The 26893-nt window shown below is 38.3% G+C and overlaps 1 protein-coding gene across 1 annotated transcript in view; it reads left to right on the top strand.

Moving 5' to 3' along the window:
* Positions 1–26893, top strand: part of MORC1 (MORC family CW-type zinc finger 1) — a 154328-nt gene that overhangs the window by 23946 nt on the left and 103489 nt on the right. Inside the window, exons 5-9 of the mRNA XM_053663122.1 lie at positions 2262–2352; positions 2969–3077; positions 7182–7341; positions 9536–9641; positions 24393–24518. Coding sequence (XP_053519097.1) covers positions 2262–2352; positions 2969–3077; positions 7182–7341; positions 9536–9641; positions 24393–24518 — 592 coding nt within the window. The remainder of the gene's footprint in view (positions 1–2261; positions 2353–2968; positions 3078–7181; positions 7342–9535; positions 9642–24392; positions 24519–26893) is intronic.

Genomic DNA, 26893 nt, shown 5'->3' with positions numbered 1-26893 from the left:
CAATGTTTCTGTATATATTCTGCTTGCTTGTTTGTTCTGTTGATTAAGTTCCACTTAAAGGTGAGGTCATATGGTATTTGTCTTTCACAGCCTGGCTTAGCATAATGCTCTCTGGTTCCATCCATGCTGTTATGAAGGGCAGGAGCTCCTTCTTTCTTTCTTTTGGGTAGTATTCCATTTTGTAAATGAATACCACTGCTGGAACTATACCCTAAGAACCCTAAAACACCAGTCCAAAAGAACCTATGCACCCTAATGTTCATAGCAGCACAATTTACAATAGCCAAGTGCTGGAAGTAACCTAAGTGCCTACCAGTAAATGAGTGGATGAATTCTTAAAATAACTAACAGAATATGTGATAAATTCTAATGCAATTCTTTAAAAAAGAGACAATTCATTTTATATATCTCCATGAACAAAATGATCAAAACACAGGAATGAGACAGATACTCAGTTCTTCAGAAGGAATACGCTTCAGTTGACATATAGAATAGTATTAAGAAAAGCCCACTGGTGTTGAGAGAGCAATTTTTTATTAACACTGATTAGAAATTAAGTAGTAAGTTAGAAGGAAGAGTTTATCTGGTGACTGTAAATAGAATCTATCTTTTGTCCAAACTGGGCCAGATCAATCTGGACCCTTAAAAGGTGACTGCAGGAATTTCCAAACTCTCACCTCCTGTCTTGTCTCGTGACAGTCCTTTTCCCCTACAGATACCCTGAGTGGGTTTTTTCTTTTAACATCAATGATACCATATTATTCTACTGATTAAAGCTTTTAGTGCTTTTTCACATCTTCAAAGTAAAATTTATGCTTTCCAGTAATGCTTTCAATTTCTTGTGTGATTCGCCCGCTGACCTTTTCTCGTATCATTCACCTCCTTGCGTATAGCATTCTAGCCACACCATCATTTGAATCTCATCTCAGTTGTCACCTTATTAAAGGGGCTTTCCCTGGTCTTCTGTCTGTAGGACATGCTCCTGTTAATTTTCCATCACATTGCCCTGGTTTTGTTGCCTTCACTTAACACTTGTAGAAATGTTCTTGTTCATTTTCTTCCTCCTTTCAATCTGTTTTTCTTACCATGACATACAGTTGTTGAGAGCAAGGGTCATGTGTGTTCAGTTCCGTGTTCTGACGCTCTGCCCAGATCTCTAGCCACCACACATGGGAGTCTGTGTGGTGTGTAATGAAAACTGTGGGATGTGGTCTTTGACGAATCTGGGTTGTAATCCCGGTGGTAGCATTTATCCACTGTGTGACCTTGGGAAGGCTACATAAACTCCTTAAACTTCAATATCCTCATCTGTAACATGCCAATAATAATACTGTCTTCCTTGCTGGTTTGTCATAAATATTAAATGGTGCATGTAATGTATATAACATTGCACCTAGAATATGTTAAACTATTAGTGAATTGTTACTAGTACTGTTGTTTTGGATACATGTTACTGAATCTCCATCTCTGTATGTGATTGAATGTCAGGTTAGCTCCTGATAAGCTGAGTGTCTGGCAGCTTTTACACATCCCACACCAGGTGCTGCCAAACTACAGCATGTGTACCCCCAGACTGACACAGGGTCCCCAGCACAGTTTGGGAGCCTAAGTTCAAGTAGTCCAAATAGGAGGCCCATTTCTGTCTTTTTTCATTTACCTGGCAGCTTTCTGGAGGTATGTATTAATATTTTCTGAAATCCAGAAGACTTTTCTGTAGAATTCCAGAGTGCCCTGGGGAAAACAGGGAACTAACTGTAAAAGTTTAGAACAAGGAGCCCTTGCTTCCCAGGTGATATCAGACCAGAGCCATTCCTTTTTTCTCAGTCACATAGGGGGCTGAATGGAGGCCAAATATACAGAAAATTACTACTGGTACAAATAATTATAATACTAAAAATTTAGTAGCATTTATTGAGTGCCATGTGTTGTGTCCGGGGCTTGAAGACTAGATCTTATTTAATTCATTTCATTTATCTTTATCAATAACTGTGTTATATGTGTTAGTATTTCCCTTTTAAGAGAGATGAGGAAATTAAACTTCAGAGTTTTAAACTCTTATTTGCCCAAACTCACATGGCTAAGTCTGTTGGACCTCTTTCAATGCAATAGTATTAAGATCCTGGTCAGAGATTATGGAGCCTGACAAGACACTTTGTTTCTGGGCTGACCCAAGGGGCGTGGGTTTGTCCTAACACCCTGAGACATGCCCCTATAAACTACTCATAATTCCTAACCACCTTGAACATTTCTGTCTATTACAGAGGAAGCCTCAGATATCATTTACTTCGGAACATCCAAGAAACGGTTATCGCCCTTGAAGTTTATTGGACAATATGGCAATGGTCTTAAAAGGTGAGAATTGTTTTCTTTAAGGCAAGTGTTATTGATATCGGAACAACATTTAGTTACAGGTCATCTTATAAAGCATGGTCCAAGTTTGTAAAACTTTAACAAGAATATAAACTTGGGTGTGCTACCTTGCTTTGGAATCTCCGTTCCCATAACTGATGTAGATCTTTACAACATTCTAAAATTTAATTTTCAAATAGATGATGAATCTTCTTTTAGGAATAGCAGTACTCTAGAGCTTAATTGCATCTCTGTGGTTTATTGTTTCTCAAAGCATAGTTTAGCATAGGTGTTATTTGTGCCCATGGCTTATCTCAGTAGACTGTCTCGATGAAAGGCAAGGACACAGGCCACTATCATCAGTATGGCTCCTGCCAGGCACAGATGATTGTTCTCTTCTTCAGCCCCAGACAGCACCTTCTCTCCAGAAGTCGTGTCTCAGGCAACAGTGTGGGGCTGGATGAGTTCAAACTCACCTGCTCTACTCTTAGAAAAAAAATCATATTGTACCCTGTTGGTGATGGGTCAGCAAAACAGTAGAGTTATTTCTATGAAGAGAAAACCCTTCTTTTCTTTGTTTGAGGTATAAACTGTTATGTTCTTGAATTTTTTTTTATAGTGGATCCATGAGGATTGGAAAAGACTTTATTCTTTTTACAAAGAAGGAGGAAACAATGACCTGTGTTTTTTTTTCTCAGACATTCTGTGAAGGAGAAGGTTTGAGTGAGGTAAGAGTTGAGATTTTTCTTCCATTCCAATGGTATTGGTATTGTTCTCTGTAATGAGTTCTTTCTGATTATGGTTTAGATGTTCAGGAGTATGTTTGGGAAATCAGAAAAGGTGGCTGGGGTCATGGGAGGCCTGCCCTGTTGACCCTGCCTTGGGTTTTTAACTTCTAGGCAGTTTTCATAACTTTATTTATATTATTTGCATACCCAAATCTCCCAGAACAAGAGGCTCCTTTTGGCATGATGAGCGTTTTTGGAAGAAGACTGCAACACATTTCTACCACTTGTGCTGTAAATGGATTATCAGTCTTAAAATAAATAGAATATTGGATTCGAAGTCTTAGTGTATAAAATCTAAAGAAATCGAATTTGAAATAGACTTAACACTGTATCTTGGGTGACCATAGTTTCAACTCCATTTGATGACTTAGAGATTTTAATTTGCAGTGTCTGAGTTTTACTATTAAGAACATTGGTTATGATTTACTCTTAAGAACATTGCTTATGATTCAGCACATCAAATACATGTTGAGAAACTGGTGTCTACCCAGCACTGATAAACTCTGGGGAAGGTAGGCAACAGACAGAAGACCATCTGACCACAAAAGTGTTTCCATCGCTGTCACAAAATGAGGCAGATGCATGAGAACTGGAGAAATAACAAAATGGAGGTGTTTAGACTTGACTTGGGGTGGCAAACACATGATGCAATATACAGGTGATGTGTTATAGAATGGTATATCTGAAACCTATGTAATTTTATTAATGAACATCACCCCAATAAAATTCAGTAAAAAACCCCAAAACCAAAATGGAGGTGTCAATGAGGATGCGTGTCAGCTGTTACAAATTGCCAAAAGCAGTCGTATGGATGGAGACATCAGAGAACCTTGAGTGGTCGGGTCGGTCCATGAGGGTTTTCTGGAGTGAGTAAAGGCTGGTTCCTGGAGAGCAGTGGCATATAGCCAGACCTGGAGACAGTGTGGAGTTTGGAGGGACAGTGTGAAAATGGGAGATCGCCCGGCAAGAGCTGAGTGTGCTCACTGGCTGCAGTGGGCTGGGGCTGAGTAACAGGAACAGCTGGCAGCAGGGAGCAGCTGAGTGGGATGCTGGCATGAGGCAAAGAGAGGTGTTAAGCATTTATGTTGTACTTTATGTATGTAAAGGGTGTGTGAAACTGGGCCAAAGCTTTGGGGTTATAGCTTTTCTAAAATGGACCATTCCCCTCACACTACCATTTTATTCTTTCAAGGAAACCAACAACCTCTTTCCATTTCCACAGAGTCAGTCTCTTTTAGTAATATTACCAAATACTTTTGATATTTTTTCTGGATATCTCTATGTAACAGGCTTGTAATGCTTCTTCTTTTTTTGCAGCAGGGAAGATATTTAATCAATACATTCACAAAATTCAACATTGCAATAAACCTGTACAAATATTTGGCTAAATTGTAGAACTGTTATGAGTGTTCCCAGCAAGCAATTGGAATGATAAGAAATTACAAGAAATACTAGGCCTTTGTGCAATTGTATTGCTACTTTTGATTTGATTTCATCGTTATCTATTAATTTCCCACTTTAAAAGAGGAGGGTTTATTTTTTCCTCTACTTCTTTCATATACATACCTTTCCAATTTCATAGCTTAATTGTAATTATGATTATGGCAATAGTCAGTATTTACATTACGAGACTATATAAACACCATTCTTAATCATATCATGTTATAAACTATTATTTTTCCCCTTCCTGCATGACTTTCTGTTTTCCCTGCAATTAATAATCACCTGCTCAGTGTCCTATGTACTTATCACTACCACTGAGTACTTGCTTGGTTGTCCGTATCACTTCTCACGGGTGCTGCAGTGCCCACCTCTCGTGGGCGGTGCTGAGCTGCCATCCTGGGATCTGCCCGTACCCTCGTCCAGCCGGATCTCCTCATCTCTCCTCTGTGTTAAATCTCAGATCCTGTATCTCCCATCTTCTTTCATAGCTTCTTCCCTCTTTCTGGTGTAACATATCCTCCAGTAGCATTTTAGCAAGGGTGCATGAAAGGTAAAATTATTTTGAGATCTCAAAAGCATGAAAGTGTTATCTTAACTGAGAATGTAATGATAGTTTGGTTTGGTGTTATTGCTGGGTTGGAATAAATTTTCCTTTGGAACGTTGAAGGCATCGCTCCATTATTTTCTGATTTCTAGTGTTGTTGTTAAGGGGTCTGAGGCCAATTTAATTCCTGAGTCTTGTATGTGGCTCAGCCGCTGCCCCCTGCTTTTTGAAGGTCAGTTGAATTTTCTTTGTCCCGCTTGTCTCCAGTATTCTGACTTCAGTGTTTTGGCTTTGGATGGGTCTGTTTGGATCCATTGTGCTGAGCACTTGTTAGACATTTTCGAAATGGAAACTCACGTCCTTCAGTTCCGGGGTAATTTCCTATAATGTTTGATGGTTTTATCTCATCTATATCTTTCTGTAACTACTCTTTCTTAGCTCTTGAATGTTAAAACCAGTTCTTTAATTTTCTTATCTTTCCTTTCCTGTATTTTTCCATTGCATCTTTGTTTTGTTTTCTGGGAGATTTTTTAACATTTCTATTTTGACCCTTTCCTAGAAAAATTTTTTCCGATAATCATATACTTAATTTCCAAGAAATCTTTTCTTTCAATGGTTCCTTTTAAAAGATCCTAGTTCTTTTTTCATAGATACAGTTCTTCCTCTTAGAGGTCTGAATCATATAACAATGATTGATTACTTTTCTTCTGACAATTTCATGTTTTTTCTATGGCTTCTCATTCCACTGAGCTGCTTTGTTTATAGTTGTTTATTTGGTCTCTACTTATCATATTATAGGCTTTTCTTAGGTGGTTATTCATCCTGAATACAATGTGCCATCACTGAACTTCCTGAGTAGGTTCTTGGAAACTATGACTTTAAGGAAATAGTGTGTATAATAAAACCAGTTTTCCCATAGGCTAATTGATGTAAATAATGGTTAAGTTTCTTGGCATATTTCTGGTTACAGAACATGAACCAAACTTACAAAGACCCAAAACACTTCCAATATTAAACATTGAAATAAATGCAAGCTACACTAATACATTTAAGAAAGATTAATAGAAACAAGATCATTATTTTCCAACCCACTTATTCCAGTACAGGGTCATGGCTGGCCTCTCCCAGTAGCTCAGGGCACTCCGTGGGACCCCACTGGGGACAGGGTGCCTTCCTGGCAGAGCCACTCACAGACACCCATGTTCTCTCTGACTGGGACAGTTCAGACACACCAGCCCACCTCCTGTGCACATCTTTGAGATGAGGGAGAAAACGGACTCTCTGGAGAAAACCCACATAGACATGGGGAGAATGTAAAGACTCCACACAGGCTGTGGCCCAGGCAGAGAATTTTTTTTCTCATCAGCAATGTAAAGAAACAGTGTTGAATGGAATGATGTTTGAGAATCTCCTGTACTCTAAAGATTAATCCAGTCAAATGCCAACTGGGAGCTCTGCAGTGTGGGTGGGGTTTGGCAGCTATAAGTGGCACGATAATAAGATCTAGCTGGGTTGTTTTATTGGGAAACCCTCAATGTAATATTTTTGTGTGTGTCTTTTCTCCCAGACGGGTCAGGTTTCTGAGAGAAGACACCTGCGGCCTTCTGCCTGAAGGCCTGTGTGACAGCTTTCTTGGAGCCCAAGGGGAGAAGAGATCTGGGATTCCCAGTGTCTAATGTGCATGCTCTCAATTAGCCCTTCCCGTCACAGTAACGTCCCCTGACAACTATACTTGGCATGCCATCTAATTTAGAAACGCTTTCTTCTAGTCTTTCCAGAGAATGAACAACTGGTCCCTGTGGAGGTGAGGGGAGCTGTTGCCAGATGGGGGTATAGATGTTCTTCTCTCCTTCCCCTTTGCCCGCCTCCAGAGTTAATTCTTATACGTATTTGTTATGTGTCTCTTCTTTATAAAACCAGGATACAGGAGAAAAGTAAACTTCTAATTTTGTGTTTGGTTTTGTAATTTGGCTGAAGAGTGAACAGAATTTTGATCAAAAGGGTGATGTTTTTTATTCGTGTGTTTTATAGTAAATTAATATTTATTCTTAAAATAGGTTGTGGTTCCAATGCCCTCATGGTTAACAAGTACCAGAAAACCTGTCACAGATGATCCTCAGAAATTCTCAACAGAATTGTCTATAATTTATAAGTACTCTCCATTTAAAACTGACGCTGAATTAATGCGGCAATTCGATGTCATCTATGGCAAATGTGGTAAGATCATCAAAACTGAAATTTCATTGGAAGTATTTCAGTGTCTTATGAAAAGTGCTGTATGTATGTGTTCATATTTTTTCTCTTTATAATATCATGTGGAGTCTCACCATAGGGCAGTCATTTATTTTATCCATATAAGTTTTGTATTAAGAGAATTCAAACATATATATAACTCTTAAGTCCCTGACAATGGGAGAAATGTTTGTACTTGCATGAACTTGGTGAGAATGGATGAGAAGAGGATGATACAAGCTGTGACTGCAGGGGTCCACAGCCCCACACCAGATATCAAAGTGAGGAGGTGCTTATTACAGTCTAAGATTACATGGTCCCGGGTTTGTAAGAGTTGGCAACTTATACAGTAGTGAATCCCAAGTTTCTGTGGCAGTTAGCAAAACCCTTATAAATACTCCTTTCCAAACTAATAGGTCTTTTTTGCATTCTTCCAACCTCCACCAACTTTCTACTCAACACGAAGAATGTACTATGTCTAGTAACATTTTCCAGTGCCAATATTTCTCTAGACTTCCAATGCTTTCTATATCTAGAAGCCAAAAGAAGCCTACTCTAGAGAAAACTAAGCACGTTCTGCTTTTTTACCTCCTTGATGTATGTAATGTTTATAGAGAAGCTCTGAGAGATTGGTTTCTGACTTAGCCTATGTTACTTTTGAAGTTTCTTCTCTAACATTTAATAGTGATGTTTTGTGTCACCCTTTCCTCCTTCTTATAAAGGAAAATATTGGCAATTAAACTATTCCTTTCATTAGCATGCACACGCTATACTTTGAGGACTGTTAATGTAATCTCTCAGTTGACTTCTAATTGAGAAGTACTCTTACAAATGCTAATGGAGATCATACTATTTCCTGAGTACTTTTCTAAAAGGCTTATAAAAATTAACTCATTTAATCCTCAAAACAACTGTATGTTTTAGATACTTTATAAACTCTATTGTATAGTTTACAAGGGTTGGGTTCAGCGAGGTTAGGAAGCTTATCTGAGGTCACTGCACTGGTAAATGTTTGATCCAGGATTTAGACACAGGCCTTCAGGCTCCCAAGTCCAATTCTTAGCCACTGTGCAGTTCTCCCTGCTGTTTAAGTCCTACCAAGAAGGGTGATTGGTTTTTCTTTTAATTTCTCTGACAGTCCTGTTTCTCTTTGTATTATAAACAACTCTGTAAAGAATTTGGACTTTTTAAAAAAGATTTTATTTATTTATCTTTAGAGAGGAAGGGAAGGAGAGAAGGAGAGAAACATCAATGTATGGTTGCCTCTCATGAGTCCCCTGCCGGGAACTGGCCTGCAACCCAGGCATGTGCCCTGACTGGGAATAGAACCTCGATCATGTGGTTCACAGGCCCGCGCTCAATCCACTGAGCTGTGCCAGCCAGGGCTAGAATTTGGACTTTTTTGTTAACTGTGCTTCAAGGCAAGGTCAGCACACTGTGGCCTACAGGTCTAATCTGGCTTCATCCTCTTCTTGTAAATACAGTTTTATTGGAATATGGCCAACTCATACATTTATGTGTTCCCAGTGGAAGCTTTCATGCTGCAGTGGTAGAGTTGTGAGTAGTTGTGACAGAGACCATAAGGCCTGTAGAGCGTGGAGCATCTATTATGTGGCCCTTTACTGAAAAAGTTTGCCACACCTGTTATAGGGCCTAAAACAATACTTCATATTTGTATAGAATTTTAAAACTCATATTCGTTTTCATGTTCATTGATTGTAGTTCCACCCAGGAGAGATGTACCTGTAATACAAATTTAGATAAGTAACAATTTTTATAATGCAAATTATGAAAAGTGCCCAAGGTTAAGAATCCTCATTGGAGGACATAATAAAATGAGTAGTGCAAAGAAGTACTGTGTGGTAGAAGCTCAACACTGTTCTGCAGAGAATGGAATTTGCTATAAAACATATAACTTGGAAGTTATCCAAACATAGTTACTGAAGTACAAAGGGACATTTGGCCTAGAGCAAGCTTAAATCAATAGATGAGATAATATCACCATGACTGATATTTAGTATACCATTAGTTAAACATAGTTAAAATATTTAGTTAAATACTTAGTTAATATTTAGTAATTTTGGTTTACAAAATATTTAGTAAAATATTTTGTTAATATTTAGTTAAATAACTGGTATTTAGTTAAAATATTGACAAGTCAAACATCTATCTTCACTAGGTACTTTCCTGGTTATTTATAACCTGAAGCTTTTGCTTAATGGAGAGCCAGAGTTGGATATTAAAACTGACAAGGAGGATATACTGATGGCTGGAGCTCCTGAGGGGTGAGTAATGTGTGTGTGATAAAACGTCTCTCAGATTGGCCCCGAGCTGTCGTCAGCAGCCCTGCGTCCTGGTTCCCAGTCCGAGGCTACTGGACCCCAGTACTGTACGAGCACAATTCAATTCACACTAGTTACAGATGAAGTAAGTTAGGCTACAGCACTGGTTCCGAAACCTGGCTGAGATTCTGAGTGACCTGGGCAGCCTCTTAAGAAGTATAGGATGCTATTTCATCCCAGGCCTACTGAGTCAGATTCTCCAGATATCGAGCCTAGAAATGAACATTTTCTATATGTTCCCCAAGTGATTCAGAGGGGCCAGCATGTTTGCGAACCCCTGGAATATAAGATCTCTAATAATAATCTCTAATTCCAAGCCCCCTGTTTTATGAATATTAAAACTAAAAAAAAACCCACCCACAGAGCATTATTCACACAAAGCATTAAAAATGCATCAGTATGGAGTGAAGCAAAAAGGAATACTACCAAATGGCAATTCACAATGCCTCTATGAACTGCATAGTTGCAGTTTATACATGAATAAATTGACGTTCATTTTTCTTGGCTGTTAGTAATCTGTAAAAAGCGGAATGAGAAGTCACTGGGGGGCGGTGTGGGTGAAAAAGTGTGAAGTAATGAACTAGGGACAGTACCTAGGCTTCTCTAAAATAACTTTGTGTTTAAAACTTATTAGCCTGAGCATGCACTTTCCTAGTGTTTGAATTTTAGAGCTAGAGGGAATTTCAAGGAATTTTATCCAATCTGAGACATTTCACATACCACTATTGTCCAGTAGAAACATAATGAGAGCCACAGACACAGGCCACATATGTACTCTCATGCTTTCTAGTAGCCACACTAATAACATACAAAGAAAGAGGTGAAATGAATGTTGACAGTGTTTTAATTTAGTCTGGTATATATCAAATATTATAATTTCAATTTGGATATAAAAATATGAAGAGATATTTTATATTCTTGTTAACACTAAGTCTTTGAAAGCCAGAGTGTGCTACACATACAGTGCATACAAATTTAAAACAGAGTCGATAACCATGGGAGGCCAGTGCTGTTGTATTGGAGACGCAGGTTTAGACAAAGATATTCACACCCACGTAACCACATGAACTTAGTAAAAAAAATTGTTTTTTGTTTTTTTTTTTGCTGTTGAGGTAAAATTTAAAAAGTCTCTTCCACAATTAGAAAATGTAATGTTTGGTAACACTTTTTTTAGATGATCTTTTCTACTTTTTTCTAATTTATATTTTTTTCTTATTTTATTCTGACATGTGGAATTCTTAGTTTAACAAAGAAATGGAGGTTGTTTCCTTTTGGGTCAGATATCCAGCCTAATTACTATTGGACAAATGCTGGGAACTTCTTTGCCAGCACTGACAATGCCGGTATCAGCAAGGACACCCAGAGTTGTCACTAGCACGTCCATCGCTGTCTCCCCCTTTCCTCCTGGCCCTGTCCTGCTTGAGAGCTCATTCTAAAACCAGTACCTTGTGCTGTTTAAAAGCCTTGAGCATAAATTTTCCAATGGTTATCTGTCAGAGTGCCTTGGCCTTTCAACACTACCATCAGGAAACAATACATTATTAGAGGATTAATTTGAAAGCTCATTCTTTGGGAAAAAGTTCTTAGTGTTTCCAGATTGTTTAACGAAGCCAGAAGCTTTTTAAGCCATTTAGGCAGCTAATTACAAAATTACAAAAATGGGTAGGACCTAGGAAGTGTACATATGACTACACTGGATTTCTTTTTGTTTGATTTTTCAACATTTTTCATAGTTTAATCACAAAGTCTTTTAAAGACAAGGATGAGACCTTATGACAAAGATTAGTGTAAAGAGGCCACAATTTCTGTATTAAAGACAATATATATTTCATGGCTTCTCCTGGGAGTATGCGGTGGTGCCAGGAAGGGGTGGCACTTTGACCTTGAGGGGAGGGTAGTAATGCCACCTGGGTTTTCTCCTCTAAAAAGCCAGTGGGTTCTGACCTTAACACCTCATTCCTCTTCACTAACCGACCAGAATAAAAGATCTCTTGGGGCTAAAAGAATACTTCTGGACCAAGATGGATCTTTATCTGACACTTCTTGCATTTATGACTTTTGATATTTGAACTCCCAATCAAGTGCAGTTTACATTATCTTGGTTTCTAGAACACGAGGTTTATAATGCAATAATAGCTCCTTTACTGTTTCGTTTTTCTTGTAGCCATTGTGTCCCCTTCAACCCACTGGGGATGTTTCTGCATCTGTCCAGAACTAGTTTCAAACATGGGAACTGTGTTATTTTCACCTTTGGTCTTAGAGAGTGTAGTCCTGCTGGTCCTGAAAATAATTCAATTTTCTACATAGGAATAGGAAATTACAAGCTTTCAGGACTTTTATTTGGTCTCAGACAAGAGGTTTTCTGGTATTATTTATTTTCTTTCAATTTTGTATATTGTAAAATCCAAAATGAAACAATACTTTCAAAATTTTTAGGAAATAATTTACATGTCATCATTAATTTATATTATTCTCTTCTAGTGTTTAAGTGTAAATTCTCAGTTTTCTTTTTTCACTTATGATTTTCTTCTAAACTTTATTTTCAGTTATTATGTAATCTTTCTTATTTTTAATTTCATTTTCATTTATTTTTAAATTAACTTTTTTCAATTACAGTTTTCATTCAATGTTATTTTAGTTTTAGGTAAATAGCATAGTGGTTAGACAGTTATTACTTTACAAGTGTTCCCCCAATATTTCCAGTTTCCAACTGGTACATACACAAGTTATTACTGTATTATTGACTATATTTCCCTTGCCGTACTTTACATGCCCATGACTAATTTACAAGTAGAGTCTGTACTTCTCAGTCCCTTCACCTTTTTCACCCAGTCTCCCAACTCCCCTTCCGTCTGGCAACCATCAATCTGTTCTATGTATCTGTGAGTCTGTTTCCATTTTGTTTATTCATTTATATTGATTGTTCTTTAGAGTGAACATATAAGTAAAATCATATGGTCTTTATCTTTTTCTGACTGGCTTATTTCACTTAGTTTAATACCCTCTAGATCCATCCATGATGTCCCAAATGGTAAAATTTCACTCATTTTTATGGTCAAGCAATGTGTATTTCATTGCATGTATACCACCATTTAAACAATTTTCTAATTGTTCAGTTACAGTTATCCCACATTTTTCCCCATTGCTCTTCCCTGCCCTGCCCTCCCCACTCCCTGCTCACACATTCAATCCTTACACCATTGTCCTGCCCATGGACCCTCTCTCTATACATGTTCCTTGACTTGCCACTTCCTTTACTTTCCCACATTATCCCCCTTCTCCCTCCCTTCTGGTTGCTGTCAGTTTTTTCATTTCCATGTCTCTGGCTCTATTTTGCTGGTTTGTTTTGACGATTAAGTTCCACTTATAGGTGAGATCATATGGTATTTGTCTTTCACTGCTTGGCTTATTTCACTTAGCATAATGCTCTCCAGTTCCATCCACACTGTCATAAAGGAAAGGAGTTCCTTCTCTCTTTCTGCCGCATAGTATTCCACTGTGTAAATGTACCATAGTTTTTGATCCATTCATTTACTGATGGGCACTTAGGCTGTTTCCAGCACTTGGCTATTGTAAATTGAGCTGCTATGAATATTGGGGTGCATAGCTTCTTTTGAATTGGTCTTTCAGGATTTTTAGGGTATAATCACAGCAGCAGAATTGCTGGATCAAAAGGTATTCCATCTTTAGTTTTCTGAGGAAATTCCATTCTGTTTTCCACAGTGGCTGCACCAGTCTGCATCCCCACCAACAGTGTATTAGGGCTCCCTTTTCTTTACAACCTCACCATCACTTGTTGTTGGTTAATTTGTTAATGATGGTCATTCTGACCAGTGTGAAGTGGTATCTCACTGTGGTTTTAATTCATATCTCTCTGAGGTTAGTGATACTGAGCATTATCCATTCATCTGTTGATAGGCATTTGAGTTGCTTGCATAGCTTAGTTGTAAATAACACTGAAGTGAACATAGGGATGCCTATATTCTTTCAAATTAGTGTTTTGAGTTTCCTTCTTTTTTAAAAGATTTTAAAAATTTATTTATTTTTAGGGAGAGGAGAAGGGGAGGATAAAGAGAGGGAGAGAAACATTGATGTGTGAGAGAAACATCAGTCAGCTGCCTCTTGCATGTCCCCAGCCCAAGACCCAGCCCAAAACCCAGACATGTGCCCTGACTGGGCATCTAACCAGAACCCTTCCCTTCCAAGAATGACAACCAACCCACTGAGCCATGCCAGTCAGGGCTTGAGTTTCTTAGGATATAATACAGAAATGGAATTGCTGGCTCATATGGAAATTTCATTTTTAATTTTTTTCAGGAACCCTTTATACTGTTTTCCATAATGGCTACACCAATCTGCATTTCCACTAATAGGGCACGAGGGTTCCCTTTTCTCCATATCCTCACCAACACTTGTTTGTTGGTTTGTTGCTGAAAGCCATTCTGACAGGTGTGATGTGACAGGTATCTCATTGTGGTTTTAATTTGCATTTCTCTGATGATTAGTGACATTGAGCATCTTTTCATCTGTCTGTTGGCCACCTGCATGTCCTCTTTGGAGAAGTATATATAAGTCCTTTGTCCTTTTTTCCCTTGGATTGTTTGTTGTTGTTTTTTGGTATTGAGTTATATGAGTTCTTTAAAAATTTTGTATATTAACCTTTTATCAGATGTAGCATTGACAAGTATGTTCTCCCATTCAATGGTTTGCCTTTTCACTTTGTTGATGGTTTCCTTTGCTATGCAAAAAGTTTTTTAGTTTGATGTAATACCACTTGTAATTTTTTCTTTAATTTCTCTTGCCTGAGGATATATAGCATAAAAATATTACTAAGAGAGATGTTTGAGATATTACTGCCTATGTTTTTTTTTCCAGGACTTTTATGGTATCAAGCCTTACATTTAAATCTTTGATCCATTTTTAGTTTATTTTTGTGAATTCAGTAAGATGGTAGTTTAGTTTCATTTTTTGCATATGTCTGTTCAAATTTTCAAATACAATTTATTGAGTAGACTTTCTCTTGTTACGTCCTTGCCCCCTTTGTTGAGTATTAATTGACCATAAGGACATAGGTTTATTTTTGGGCTCTCTATTTGATGATATTGATCAATGTGTCTGTTTTTACGACAGTACCATGTTGTTTGGATTCTGATAGCCTTGTAGTATAGTTTGATATCGGGTAGTGTGATTCTTCCAATTTAGTCTTTTTTTTTTTTCTCAAGATGGCTGTGTATATCCAAGGACTTTTGTGGTTCCATATAAAATTTTGAATTGTTCATTCTGTGAAATACAGCATTGGTATTCTGATAGGATTTGTGTTGAATCTACAGATTGCTTTGAGTAGTATGGACATTTAACAATGCTGATTTTTCCTGTCCATGAATGCTGTATATACTTCATTTATTTTTATCTTCTTCAATTTTGTTCTTTAGTGTCTTTTAATTTTCTGAGTATAGGTCTTTTACCCTTTTGGTTAAATTTATTCCTAGGAATCTTATTATTTTTTTTGGTGCAGTTGTAAATGGGATTTTTTTTTTAGTTTTCTGATAGTTCATTATTAATATATCAAAATGCTGCTAATTTCTGCATATTTATTCTGTATCCTGTTACTTTAATGAATTTTTAAATCTTTTAGTAGTTTTTGGTAGAGAGTTTGGGGTTCTGTACACAGTATATTGTCATCTGCTATTTAGTCTTGATAAGCCTGATTTCATAATGGTTTCTTGGCAAGTGGCTTTTTAATAGTCCATTTAATTGATTCATGATAATTTATGTAACTGTTCCTGTACTTCTGTTTGTTAGCATTTGTCCTAATGTTTAACATTATTTAGAATAATGTTACAATAAACATATTCATGTGGATAATTTTTTATTCTTTTGAATTAGTTATTTTGGGGACAGTTTCCTAGGATGGGAACAAGTGAGTCAAAGTCTGAACTTCTCAATAGTTCTTGTGAATATTTGGCATCAGTTCCAAAGTTAGTAAATCAAAAACCCTTTTCATTCTGCTTTGCATTGAAGCTCTAAACATAGTGATCAGACCATTGGCAGACCCTTGTTTCAAAATGACAAAACCTCATGAGAATTTCATCAGGAGTGGTGTTCAAGCACAGAGGCAGTGGTGGCATGGGTTTTTGCAGTAACAGTCCAAAGACAACCTGTTTTCACTTACATTTAATAACATGTGTAAGTAGGTAACAGACACCTCAGAATTTCAGGATGCAGATGAGGCAGGAGTTTGCATTTACTGTGATATTTTAAATCAGAATTTGAATCTGTGAATGGGGTATGTGACAGGTACCAGGGAATCATACATAGGCAGAATCATACATAGGCAGGTACCAGGATGATAGGCAGAAACTGGGTTGCATATGTAGGGAAAGAATCATGTCAAATTTTATGTCATGTGAAACTAAGGCATAGTTTCCTGGAAGGGAAGAAGATGGCATGAAAATAACTTTGTAAGAAATCAAAAGAAAATCAAGAGTTTGGATTGAAGAGGTGGGAGAAAAGGCTGAGAATACTGGATATTAATGAAAATGGAAAGTTGAACTCATAATAGAAAACAGATGTTTTCTTTTCTTTTTTTTAAAATATATTTTATTGATTATGCCATTACAGTTCTATTTCCCCCCTTCATTCCCCTCCATCCTGCACACCCCTCCCCCACCATTTCCCCCCTTTAGTTTATGACCACATGTCTCGGGTTTTTTAGATTCTATATTTCCCATACTATTCTTGCCCTCCCCCTATCTATTTTCTACCTAACGTCTCTGCTACTTATTTTCTGTACCTTCTCCCCCCTTCTCCTTCTCCCGCTCCCCTGTTGCTAACCCTCCATGTGATCTCCATTTCTATGGTTCTGCTCCTGATCTAGCTGTTCTCTTAGTTTGTTTTTGTTTTAGGTGTGGTTCTTAGTAACCGTGAGTTTGCTGTCCTTTCACTTTTCATCTTTTTTCTATTCTTTTTCTTAGGTAAGTCCCTTTAACATTTCATATAATAAGGGCTTGGTGGTGATGAACCCCTTGAATTTGATCTTATCTGAGAAGCACTTTATCTGCCCTTCCATTGTAAATGAAAGCTTTGCTGGATAGAGCAATCTTGGATGTAGGTCTTTAGATTTCATGACTTGGAATACTTCTTTCCAGCCCCTTCTTGCCTGTAAGGACCTGCACTTCCTTTTGACACTTACATAATGCTCTGGAAACTAACTGAATGTCAGCTCTACAGCAATCAGCAAATGAATTCAGGTAAACTGGACTGAGTGCCAATGTCTAGGTAATTTTCTAAGAAAATTGCAAATACTTTCACTGGAAGGTGCTGGCACCCTCAGTAAGAGGATTCCACTGTCCTCCACTGTGAAGATCATTGGGGATATTTATCAGGGTGAGACAGGGAGTTTTCAGAAACTTTGTTAGGTGCTTCTCTTGCCTTTAAAATGTCTTTTGAGTTCTAAACTGTGAAGGCTTGAGCATCCTATCTCATTTTTCCCGATTGCCTTTGTGGGGGTGAGGACCATGTGACCATTTCACCTGGTTTGTGGCGCATGTGATTTCCTTGTACCCATGTTGCCTTCAGTGCCTTATTATTTTCTTAACATTGTGAATAGTATATATGTGCAACTTTATGAGAAAATGGAAGAAAGCAGACACTCTGGTTAAAAAAAACACGTCATAGAATTGGCTGCCACCCGATGGGCCTGCCAGTGCTCCTGGACTTTGTTATGGTGTGGATCTCAGGTGACTGAAGAAATCCGTCCTAAAAAGCAGCTCTGAGAATGATGATGTAACACAGAACAATGGAATTTAAATTTTGTGCTAAGTAATGTTTGAAATTAGGTGCCATGTTGGCAGTGTGCTACTAAATTGACAGTCATTGGACAGCATTCCATAATATCTCTAGTTTATGTCCTAACTGAGCCAGTTGGGAACACATCAAGAGTTACAGCTTCAAATTGTTACAATGTACAGCTTGTCATGCTGTGGGTATGATAGAAGTATTTTCATAGCTTAGAACTTTTCTTTTAAAGTACTTCTTCGAGTTGACATTTCTTGTAGGTATAATCTAAGATTAAGTTTGGTTAGCCCCCTTCACAGTTCAGAATTTAAATTAGTGAAAAATCTTTCTGTACTTCTTTACATTCAAGATCATACAGGACTTGTTATTTCAACTTCAGGAAATATTCAAATTTTGTAGGGACTTTAGCAATAAATTTAGAAAAAAATTGTAATAATACACAGGTTTTTCATGAATAAAAATGTGGCACTTCAGAGATATTCTAAAAAGCATCTAATTTAGTCTAGTGCCTGGAGTTGAGAATCATTTTTTTCAAGCATGGACCTCAACTTGGGTTGAATTCCCATTCTGATGTCTGTGTACCCAGTGTGGGTAGAGAGTCTTGTAGGTCTCGATACCCGAGAGAGGCTATTCTGTTCCCCTCTTTAAGGCAACCTGTCGTACGTACCACCCTGTCTGCTAGGCCTACAGGGAGCAGTTCTAAAACTAGCAGAGTTAAAGGAATCACCTGAATAGCTTTAAAAAATTCACTTAGACTCTAGTCATGGAGCATCTGAGTGGCTAGATAAAGGAAATAATGACCTTGGTACAGGACCCTACTTCCTGGCTCTTCTGCTCTTAACACAGTTTGCTGACCACAGCACATCCATTCATTCCTGATAGCCATTTATGGAGCAACACTTAAAACAGTAGCAGAACTATGTGGATAGATTGGGAGAAGGAGATGCCACAGCCACAGCTGGAGGTGAAGGAGAGACATTTTAAGAACACCCGTTGCTGAGGAGGTGACAGAAAGCATCTCTGCCTCTCCTCCTGTTATATAACACAGAATGCCGAGGCAGTTTCTGCCTTAAAATACTCTCCTCTTTCTCTCTGTCTGTCATGTGACTGTGTGTCTGGTGTTTGTGTGTGTGCAGTAGGGGCTTGGCTCTCTCTCTTTCGTTTTTCAGTTTATTGTCAGTCAAATAGAAAGTGAGAGAGAAGGAGAGGTACAGATGAAGATAAACGTATGGACACTGGCAAAATTTAAGACAAAAAAAGAGCCATTTAAGAGGAAACAAGAGGACACATTTTGAAAAACATGTGAAGTAGTAAGAGTATTTTTTTCCTAGATCTTCTGAAGGTACCCTGATTACTTTAATACATTTGTATCCCATTTTCTCAAGTGAATGGCTTTATTTACAAAGACTGATAGCATTATCATTGGAGATGATCAAACATTAAGTCTTCCTTACGCAGGGAACTCCATGCTGTTCATTTTACATTAAGCCAAAGGAGTGCTGAATAATTATAATTTATTCAACAAATATTTGTTGATGAGGATGCTAGCCTCATGGAATTTATAGCCTGATGGGAATACAGACAGATGAACAGACAAGGGCACCACTAAGTGCAAGTGCTGTATTGGGGAGATGGAAAAGAAGAGGGGGCACCAGAGGAGGAGGATTTACCTAATCTTGAGGAGCGAGGGAAGGTTTCGAGAGGAAGTGAGATTTAAGTGGCATTCTTACAGGTGAAAAGAAGCCAACTGAGAATGGCCAAAAGACTGAATGTGCCTAGGCTGGGGGTTAAGAAAGCATGACCCCATATCTGAAGAACTGAGAGTGGTCCTAAAAGGCTAGATGGAAGGCGGTAAAAGAAAAGGCTGGAGAACTAAGTGGGGGCCAGGTCATGAAGGCTCTTTCAGATCATATAAAGGAGTTTAAAAGTTATGTTGGGTGGCAGATTTCTTATACAAATTTTATATTTTGCCTTTGCATTTAAAATTTTTTAAATTATATTTTATTGATTATGTTACTACAGTTGTTCTTTATCCCCTTTGGCCCCTTCCACCCCAGACCCTCCACTCCTTCAGGCCCTCACTCTTGTTCATGTCCATGAATCATGTGTATAAGTGCTTTGGCTACTCCTTTTCCTATACTGTACTGTATATCCCCATGGCTATTCTGTAACTACCTATATGTACTTATTTCCCTCACCTCTCACCAGTTCTCTCCTTTCCCTTTCCCATCTCTTTATCTTTAACTTTTGACATTTTAATTATGATGTGTCTTCTAGTGGCCCTCTCTGTATCCATCTTGTTTGGGACTCTCTGTGCTTGTTAGACTTGCATGTCTAATTCTTTCACCAAATTAGGGAAGTTTTTTTTTCCGTTATTTTTCAAAAGATTTCAAATTTTCCCTTTCTTTCTCTTGTCCTCTGGCACCACTATGTAGCAGATGTTGGATTGCTTAAAGCTGTCTCACAGGCTATTTACACTATCCTCATTTTTTATGGATTCTCTTTTCTTCTTCTGATTGGTTGTTTTTTGCCTCCTTATGTGCCAAATCATTGATTTGATTCTCAGCTTATCCACTCTCCTGTTGTTACCCTGTAAATTATTCTTTATTTCAGTTCATTCTTACTGGATCTTTTTTGTGCTGTTGAAGTCCTCACTAAGTTCCTTGAGCATCCTTGTAATCAGTGTTTTGAGCTGCGCATCTGATAGATTGCTTATCTCCATTTCATTTAGTTCTTTTTCTGTAGTTTTGATATGTTCTTTCATTTGGGCCATGTTTCTTTGTCTCCTCGTTTTGGGAACTACCCCGTGTTTGTTTCTATTCATTAGATAGAGCTGCTTTGACTTTGTGTCTTGTTGTGTGGTGTAATGTAGTAGGTATCTTGTAGGGTCCAGTGGCACAGCCTCCTGTTTCACCAAGCTGGGTGCTCAAGGTGCACCTTTCTTGTGGGCTGAGTATACCCTCCTCTTATAGTTGAGTCTTGATTGCTATTGGCACATCAGTGGGAGGGATTTACCCAGGCCAGTCATCTGCAAGGATATGCTATGACCACTGACCACCAACGCCCCCATCTGTGGAGGATCACCTGTGCAGGGGCAGGGTGTTGGTGGTCCAACGTGATCTGCAGCTGTCCACTGGATGTGCTGGCCCTGGGGTTTCCCAGGTGGTGAAGGCCAAGATTAGCTAGCCCCCAACTGTGTTTTTCCTGAGGACACTCTGCCTGAGCTATAAAGCAATCTCAGTTGGCTGCTACTTGTTCTGGGCTTGGAGATTTCCAGGTGAAGCCAAGCTGTGAATCCGAACTGCTAGTTTTGGGCCTGGGGCTCACTAAGGCCAAGCTTCTATTTCTTTGAGAGGATTTAGGAAGTTGTGAAGCATGAGCCAAGACTAGACATTCATATGGAAATGCAGCTTGGGAGGGTCCATGTGAGTTGGGTAGGGTAGAATCTCTGAGGATCTTCAAGATGGGTTAAACAGTGTTAGCCAGGATGATGGAGTCTCAGATATGGTGCCAGCTTACTGGCTCTGTGTGGGGAGGGCCCAGAAAAGGGACAATGGCCTCTGCTTGTCTTGATGCCAGACACCTCAGCCTCCCCTTGCATGCCACTGGTGTCCTTCAAGCCACCATCCCAGCAGCAGAGCCTAGAAGGAGTGAGTGAGTGGGTAAGTCCATATGTGGGTTCTTTAAGAGGAACTACTCGGAGCTCCAGAAATTTCTTCTCCCAACTCAATCCCCACTGGGTTTTGCAGACAGAAGTTTCAGGGACTTATCTTCCTGGTACCGGAACCCTGGGCTGGTGACCTGGTGTGCTTGTGGTTGTGGGTATGGGGATGGGACTCCTTGCTCCCAAAATATCCCTCCCAAATTTCTGTCTACCACACATGGATGGGGGACCAGCCCATTCTGCATCTTTGCCCCTCCTACCAGTCTGGATGCATGTGGTTTCTTTAATCCCGTAGTTGTCAGACTTCCCTTCCGCTCTATTTCTGTCAGCTCCGAGTAATGGTTGTTCTATATCTTAGTTGTAACTTTGATGTGGTTGTATAGAGGTGAGCCATGTCTGCCTATGCGGTCATCTTGAATGGAAGTCTGCATTTTTTAAAATCATAGACATATCACAATAGCATAAGAGGTATGGCCATTCTGTTTGTCACAGATAAATGGGAACTTTCAAAAGTAGGCATGTATGTAGGAAAGGGTTAACATAGAAAGCTTTTATTCCTTGTAAGCCTTGTTTGCAAGGTTGGTCTTTGGCTAGTGTCTGGGAACTTAGCTGACAAGCAGTTCCCTATACTGGTATAAACCTTTCCCCAACAGGAAGGTGGTGCAATGTATGTAGACTATGCAGACAATATGGTTGATACTAAAAACCTACTTCCTTTCTGGGACTCTGGAATTTTGATATGAGCTCGGCAGAGGGTGCCTATGTGACTAGCTCCTATTGAAAATGTTTGGTGCTGAGTCTCTAATGGGTTTGGTTGAGCAGAAACATCACATATATGTTACTGACTTTTATAGCTGGGGGTACGGTATGTTTTGTGTGACCTGTCATGAGAGGGAGAAACCGTAAGAAACCTGCATATGGGATTCTCTGAACACCACCTCTCTTTTCCCCTTAATGATTCATTGTATATTTTTACTGCATCACTGTGACAAGTCTTAATCATGAGTACAATTATGCGTTAAGTCCTGTGAGTTCATCAAGCAAATCTCTTAACATAGAGGAGGTCTTGAGGATCCTCAACACATGTTATAAATATTTACCTATAAATATTTATTGAGTAAAAATTGACCTATCAAAAGATAGAAGTATTAGTATACTTGTTTTGATTTGTATAATTTTAAACCAAAACTTGTCTAATCCAATTTGAACTCCTACTATTTCTGTATTTCTCACACTTGGCTCTGAATCACTGTTACCTTTAAATGACAGAGATGTGTTTGCTCTAAGGACAGTCCAAAGAAAGAGCTACACTGTCTCTAAGGACAATTTCAAATCAGGAGAGCCAGAAAGCATTTGAATAATGACAAAAGTCCACAAAATGTTTATAGTGTCCCAAGATGACTTCTTTTTTCTTTTAACAGGTGAAGACTTAGTTGATTGTGCAGCTCTTGGCATACTAAAATCAACCAGAAGATTGTAGTGTTACACCCAAATGTCGCACCGAAATGCATTAGTGTTTACAGAATTATAACCATGGAATGGATACTTCTTTATAATTTATATTGGGAACTGTATTTTGCCATGTATAATGTGCTCCCATGTATAATGTGCATTCATGTTTTGTGTGCATTATACATGGGATTATTATATCCATTATTATGCCCATGGCATGTAATCATCGTACCCATGTATAACATGCATCCTCATTTTTCCCTCAACAGTTTGGGGAAAATGTGCATTATACATGGCAGAATATGGGCCTTTCAAATAATTTCTTTTTAAACAATTCAAAGACATTCCAGGCTTTTTAATGAACTTCAGATTCTGCCTGAAGGAACTTAAAACCGACCAGGGAATCCTGGATTTCTTACAAGCTTCATCATTTTTGTAAATTCTTTGGAGCTCTGTTCCTTCTTAAACAGAGTGACTGGCAGCAGCGTGACCCTGTTGAGCAGTCCCCCAGGACAGCTTTTATGTTTCCTTTCCATCCTTTTTGTCTCCCGCTGGACTGAGATAGGATCGTAAAAATGATGGGCTTACTTCCCTCTGATTTCTATATGGCCTTGTAAGCCCTTCACTGTAGCCTTTTCTGGGACCCAGTAGATAACACTACTTCCGAAGCATGACTTGGCTTGTTTCTGATCTTTATTTCTTGTCTAATTGGAGGAGGTTTACAGTTCATAAGTGGACTTTAAAATAGAAGCTTCCTGGAGTTGTTAGTGTGCAGCAACACAGGGATTTCTCAGCGTAGGCTATTTCACATGGTGTCTGCTCCCATTTTATTGCCTTTCCATTCTTATTTTCCTCTTTTTAACTTAACACATCATCAAACTCCTCCCTTCAGTTCAACATAAACACTTATTTTAATACTTATTTCACTTATAGAATGGAGTTTTATGTCTCTAGTTCATAATTTTCAAAGCAAATGAAACATTTTTATTGTATTTCTCTGCGATAATTTCATGGGAAAATATATATTTAATTCTCATGCAAGGATATATCCATTGATGAGAGAGAGAGAGAGAGAGAGAGAGAGAGAGAGAGAGAGAGAAAGGCAGACAGACAGACATTGATGTGAGAAAAACGTCCATCAGTTGTCTCCCATAAATGCCCGTCTGGGACTGAACGCACAACCTAGGCATCTATCCTCAAACCTGCAACCTTTTGGTTTATGGTACAAGACACCAAACAACTGAGCCGTACTGGCCAGGACTCGGGGAAATATTTTTATTTATGCAGGCCTAAATTCTTTTATTTAAAAAAATGTTTGAGCAAGGGAATTGTTTTATTTATTTGGCTTGGTTTTGTTCTCCTTGGCCAATAACTTTAATACTTTCTATAGCTGATGTAAATCTACTTGGAATCAGTTTTTGCCAACAAAAGTTCAGTTCTGATCAAAGTGCAGATTATCCATGTAGGCCCTTGTACTTAGAGGCCTCATTTTTTTGCTGATATTACTTACCCTTTAATCAGTCAGTTAGCCTTTTAATTACATGTGGGGAAAAAAAATAAAACCTATTATTCATATTAACTACTTGTCTGTAAAGTGGCCTGCTTAATGATTTGAGTGTTGCAAGATTTGCTGGTAATTGCTGTGTCATTGTTAGGTTTCAAAGAAAAGTTCCCAGGGCTGTTGGTAGTAACTGTCATAACCTAGTAGCCTGATTATTTTCTGAATGATGTGTTGTTATTGCAACCTCTATAGTGTGACCTTTTGCTATTTTCCATTCTAGTTTCCCAGAGAGATGGTCGTTCAGAGCCTACGCTTCTGTTCTATATTTTGACCCTTGGATGAGAATATTTATTCAGGCCAAAAGAGTTAAAACAAAACACCTATGTCATTCCCTCTACAGACCCAGGTAAATGAACTTTTTTTGATGATCTGCATACAGGTTTTATTTATAAATTCAATATACCTTCCTCCCCAAAATTGTCAAAGTAATTTGGTAGTAAAATTTTCTACAATTTGATAGCTAGATTTTACAATTTGATAGTACAATTTTTGCTATTGTAAATAAAAAATTTAAAGGTTTTATTTATTTATTTTTAGAGAGGGGGAAGGAAGGATGAGGAGAGAAATATCAATGTGTCGTTGCCTCTCATGCGCCCCCTACTGGGGACCTGGCCTGAAACCCAGGTATGTGCCCTCACTGGCAACTGAACTGGTGACCTTTTGGTTTGTAGGCCAGGACTCAATCCACTGAGCAACACCAGCCAGTGCTATTATAAATAAAATTTACACTGCATTCTGGAAGGTTTGCTGAAGAGTAATCAATTATGTATAACAAATTTTGGCCATAATAGCAAAACACTGAGGTGAACTCTATAAGTCAGATAATCACCTTAAGTAAGAATTTTTGTACTTTAGTGAATTTTAGGTGCTTTGCTTGTGGTAGTTTCTATCACAAAAATCACAGTTCGCCCTGGCTGGTGTAGCTCAGTGGGTTGAGCATGGGCCTGGGAACCAAATAATCACAGTTTGATTCCCAGTCAGGGCACATGCCTGGGTTGCAGGCCAGTTCCCAGCAGGGGACCCACGAGAGGCAACCACACACATTGATATTTCTCTCCCTCTCTCCTTCCTTTCCCTTCTAAAGATAAATAAATAAAATCTTTTAAAAAATCACAGTTCATTTATAATTTTTGTTTACTCATGTATTTGAACTATTGAATCATGTACTTCTTTGTGTGTGTATATATATAATGTATGAATGAACATATTTATAACACATTTAGTTCATTTATATTTTATTTATCTTTTATATTTTAGCATAAACTTGTTTTATTACCACAATAAATCTTATTGCCATACATAGTCACAAATTTTTTTGTGTGTTTGTGAGAACTTTTAAGATCTACTATTTTAGCAACTTTCAAATATGCAATTTAACTACAGTTACCATGTTGTACATTACATCTTCATGACTTATTTTGTAATGGGAATTTTGTAAGAACACAAACTTTTTCAAAACTGACCTTTACATGTTATAAGACTGATCTTGACAAACTACACATGCAGTCAGAGCAGTGTTCTTTGTGTGGGGGTTTTGGGGTGATCATTCATTTATTCTCCAAACATTACCAAAGTCTTTTGTGAGCTTGAGGTTGTGCTGGGTACAAAGCATAGAAAAAATAAGATTAGTTCTAGTTTTGAGAAACATAATGTCTACTGGGAGAAACATTTGATCCTTGTATACTGTGTGTGTATATATATAAATGCATTATTTTTGCATGCATTATTTTGTCTGATTTTTTCAGTGACCCTATGGGTTATATTTTATCATCACTATTTTAGAGCTAAGGAAAGGTCACAACTGGACAAGGGATCAAATATTCTGGCTTCAAGTTCTTTACCAATTCAAATTCCATGCTCCTCCCCGATACCTCACTAACTCTTTGTTATAGACCTACATTTGTTATATTGTCTTATTTTCATGACTAAGTAGATGCTGTCCAGGGCCTTGCAGTCACAGGGGTTTGATTGCTTACATATCTTCCTTTGTTGCACACCAGTCTGTTTCTGGTCCAGTTTCCAGATGGAACGTGAGAAATATGAGATCCAGCACGTCCAAGATGGCACAGTCAGTTCCCCCGGACACATCAGTTTGGCCTGAAGTGCAGCAACTCAGAGAGTGCTGTAGTGTGGCATGAGATTAATGAAGTTCGCACTCTTCTGCAGTGGAAGGCCCTCCCTGCAAGATGAGGACAAGTTTGTCCCTGGAAAAGTCTAGATTGTTGTAGGCATTATTACTTTTGGAAGAATTTCAGCCAGGGATTTCTAAGGTCTTTTTCAACTTAAAGATGTTATATGTTTCTGATGCTTGGAGTCTTAAATATTATTTATCTGTATAATACAGACAAGTTAATGTAAGGCCCTGTTACTTGATCTTAGGCATCAGACATTACTTATTTTCTTCGACTTTGAATTCTTTAACTTTAGTAGAGAAATAACTGTCAGATTTATATACACATAAAATCTCTGCACATCAGGACTAGAGATGGACGTAAAATGGCCAATAAAGTTCTTTAAGGGAGATAGAACTAAAGTGTCTGTTTCAAGATCTTCGTTCTTCATGAATACTGCTTTGCCATAGACCAATAATACCAAAAGGAGCCCAAAGGCATGGAATTGGAGTCACCCTGCTTTCTTTGGAGCAGCATGGTCCTTTTAAAGTTACTCAGGGACACTAACTTTATGGCCTGCTGTTGAACACTCTGCAACACTGTTCCTCCG

Source organism: Artibeus jamaicensis, unplaced genomic scaffold (assembly GCF_021234435.1).
Source record: "Artibeus jamaicensis isolate MK-2021 breed Jamaican fruit bat unplaced genomic scaffold, CSHL_Jam_final contig_3126, whole genome shotgun sequence".
Lineage (NCBI taxonomy): Eukaryota > Metazoa > Chordata > Mammalia > Chiroptera > Phyllostomidae > Artibeus > Artibeus jamaicensis.
This window is presented reverse-complemented; position numbering and strand designations above follow the sequence as displayed.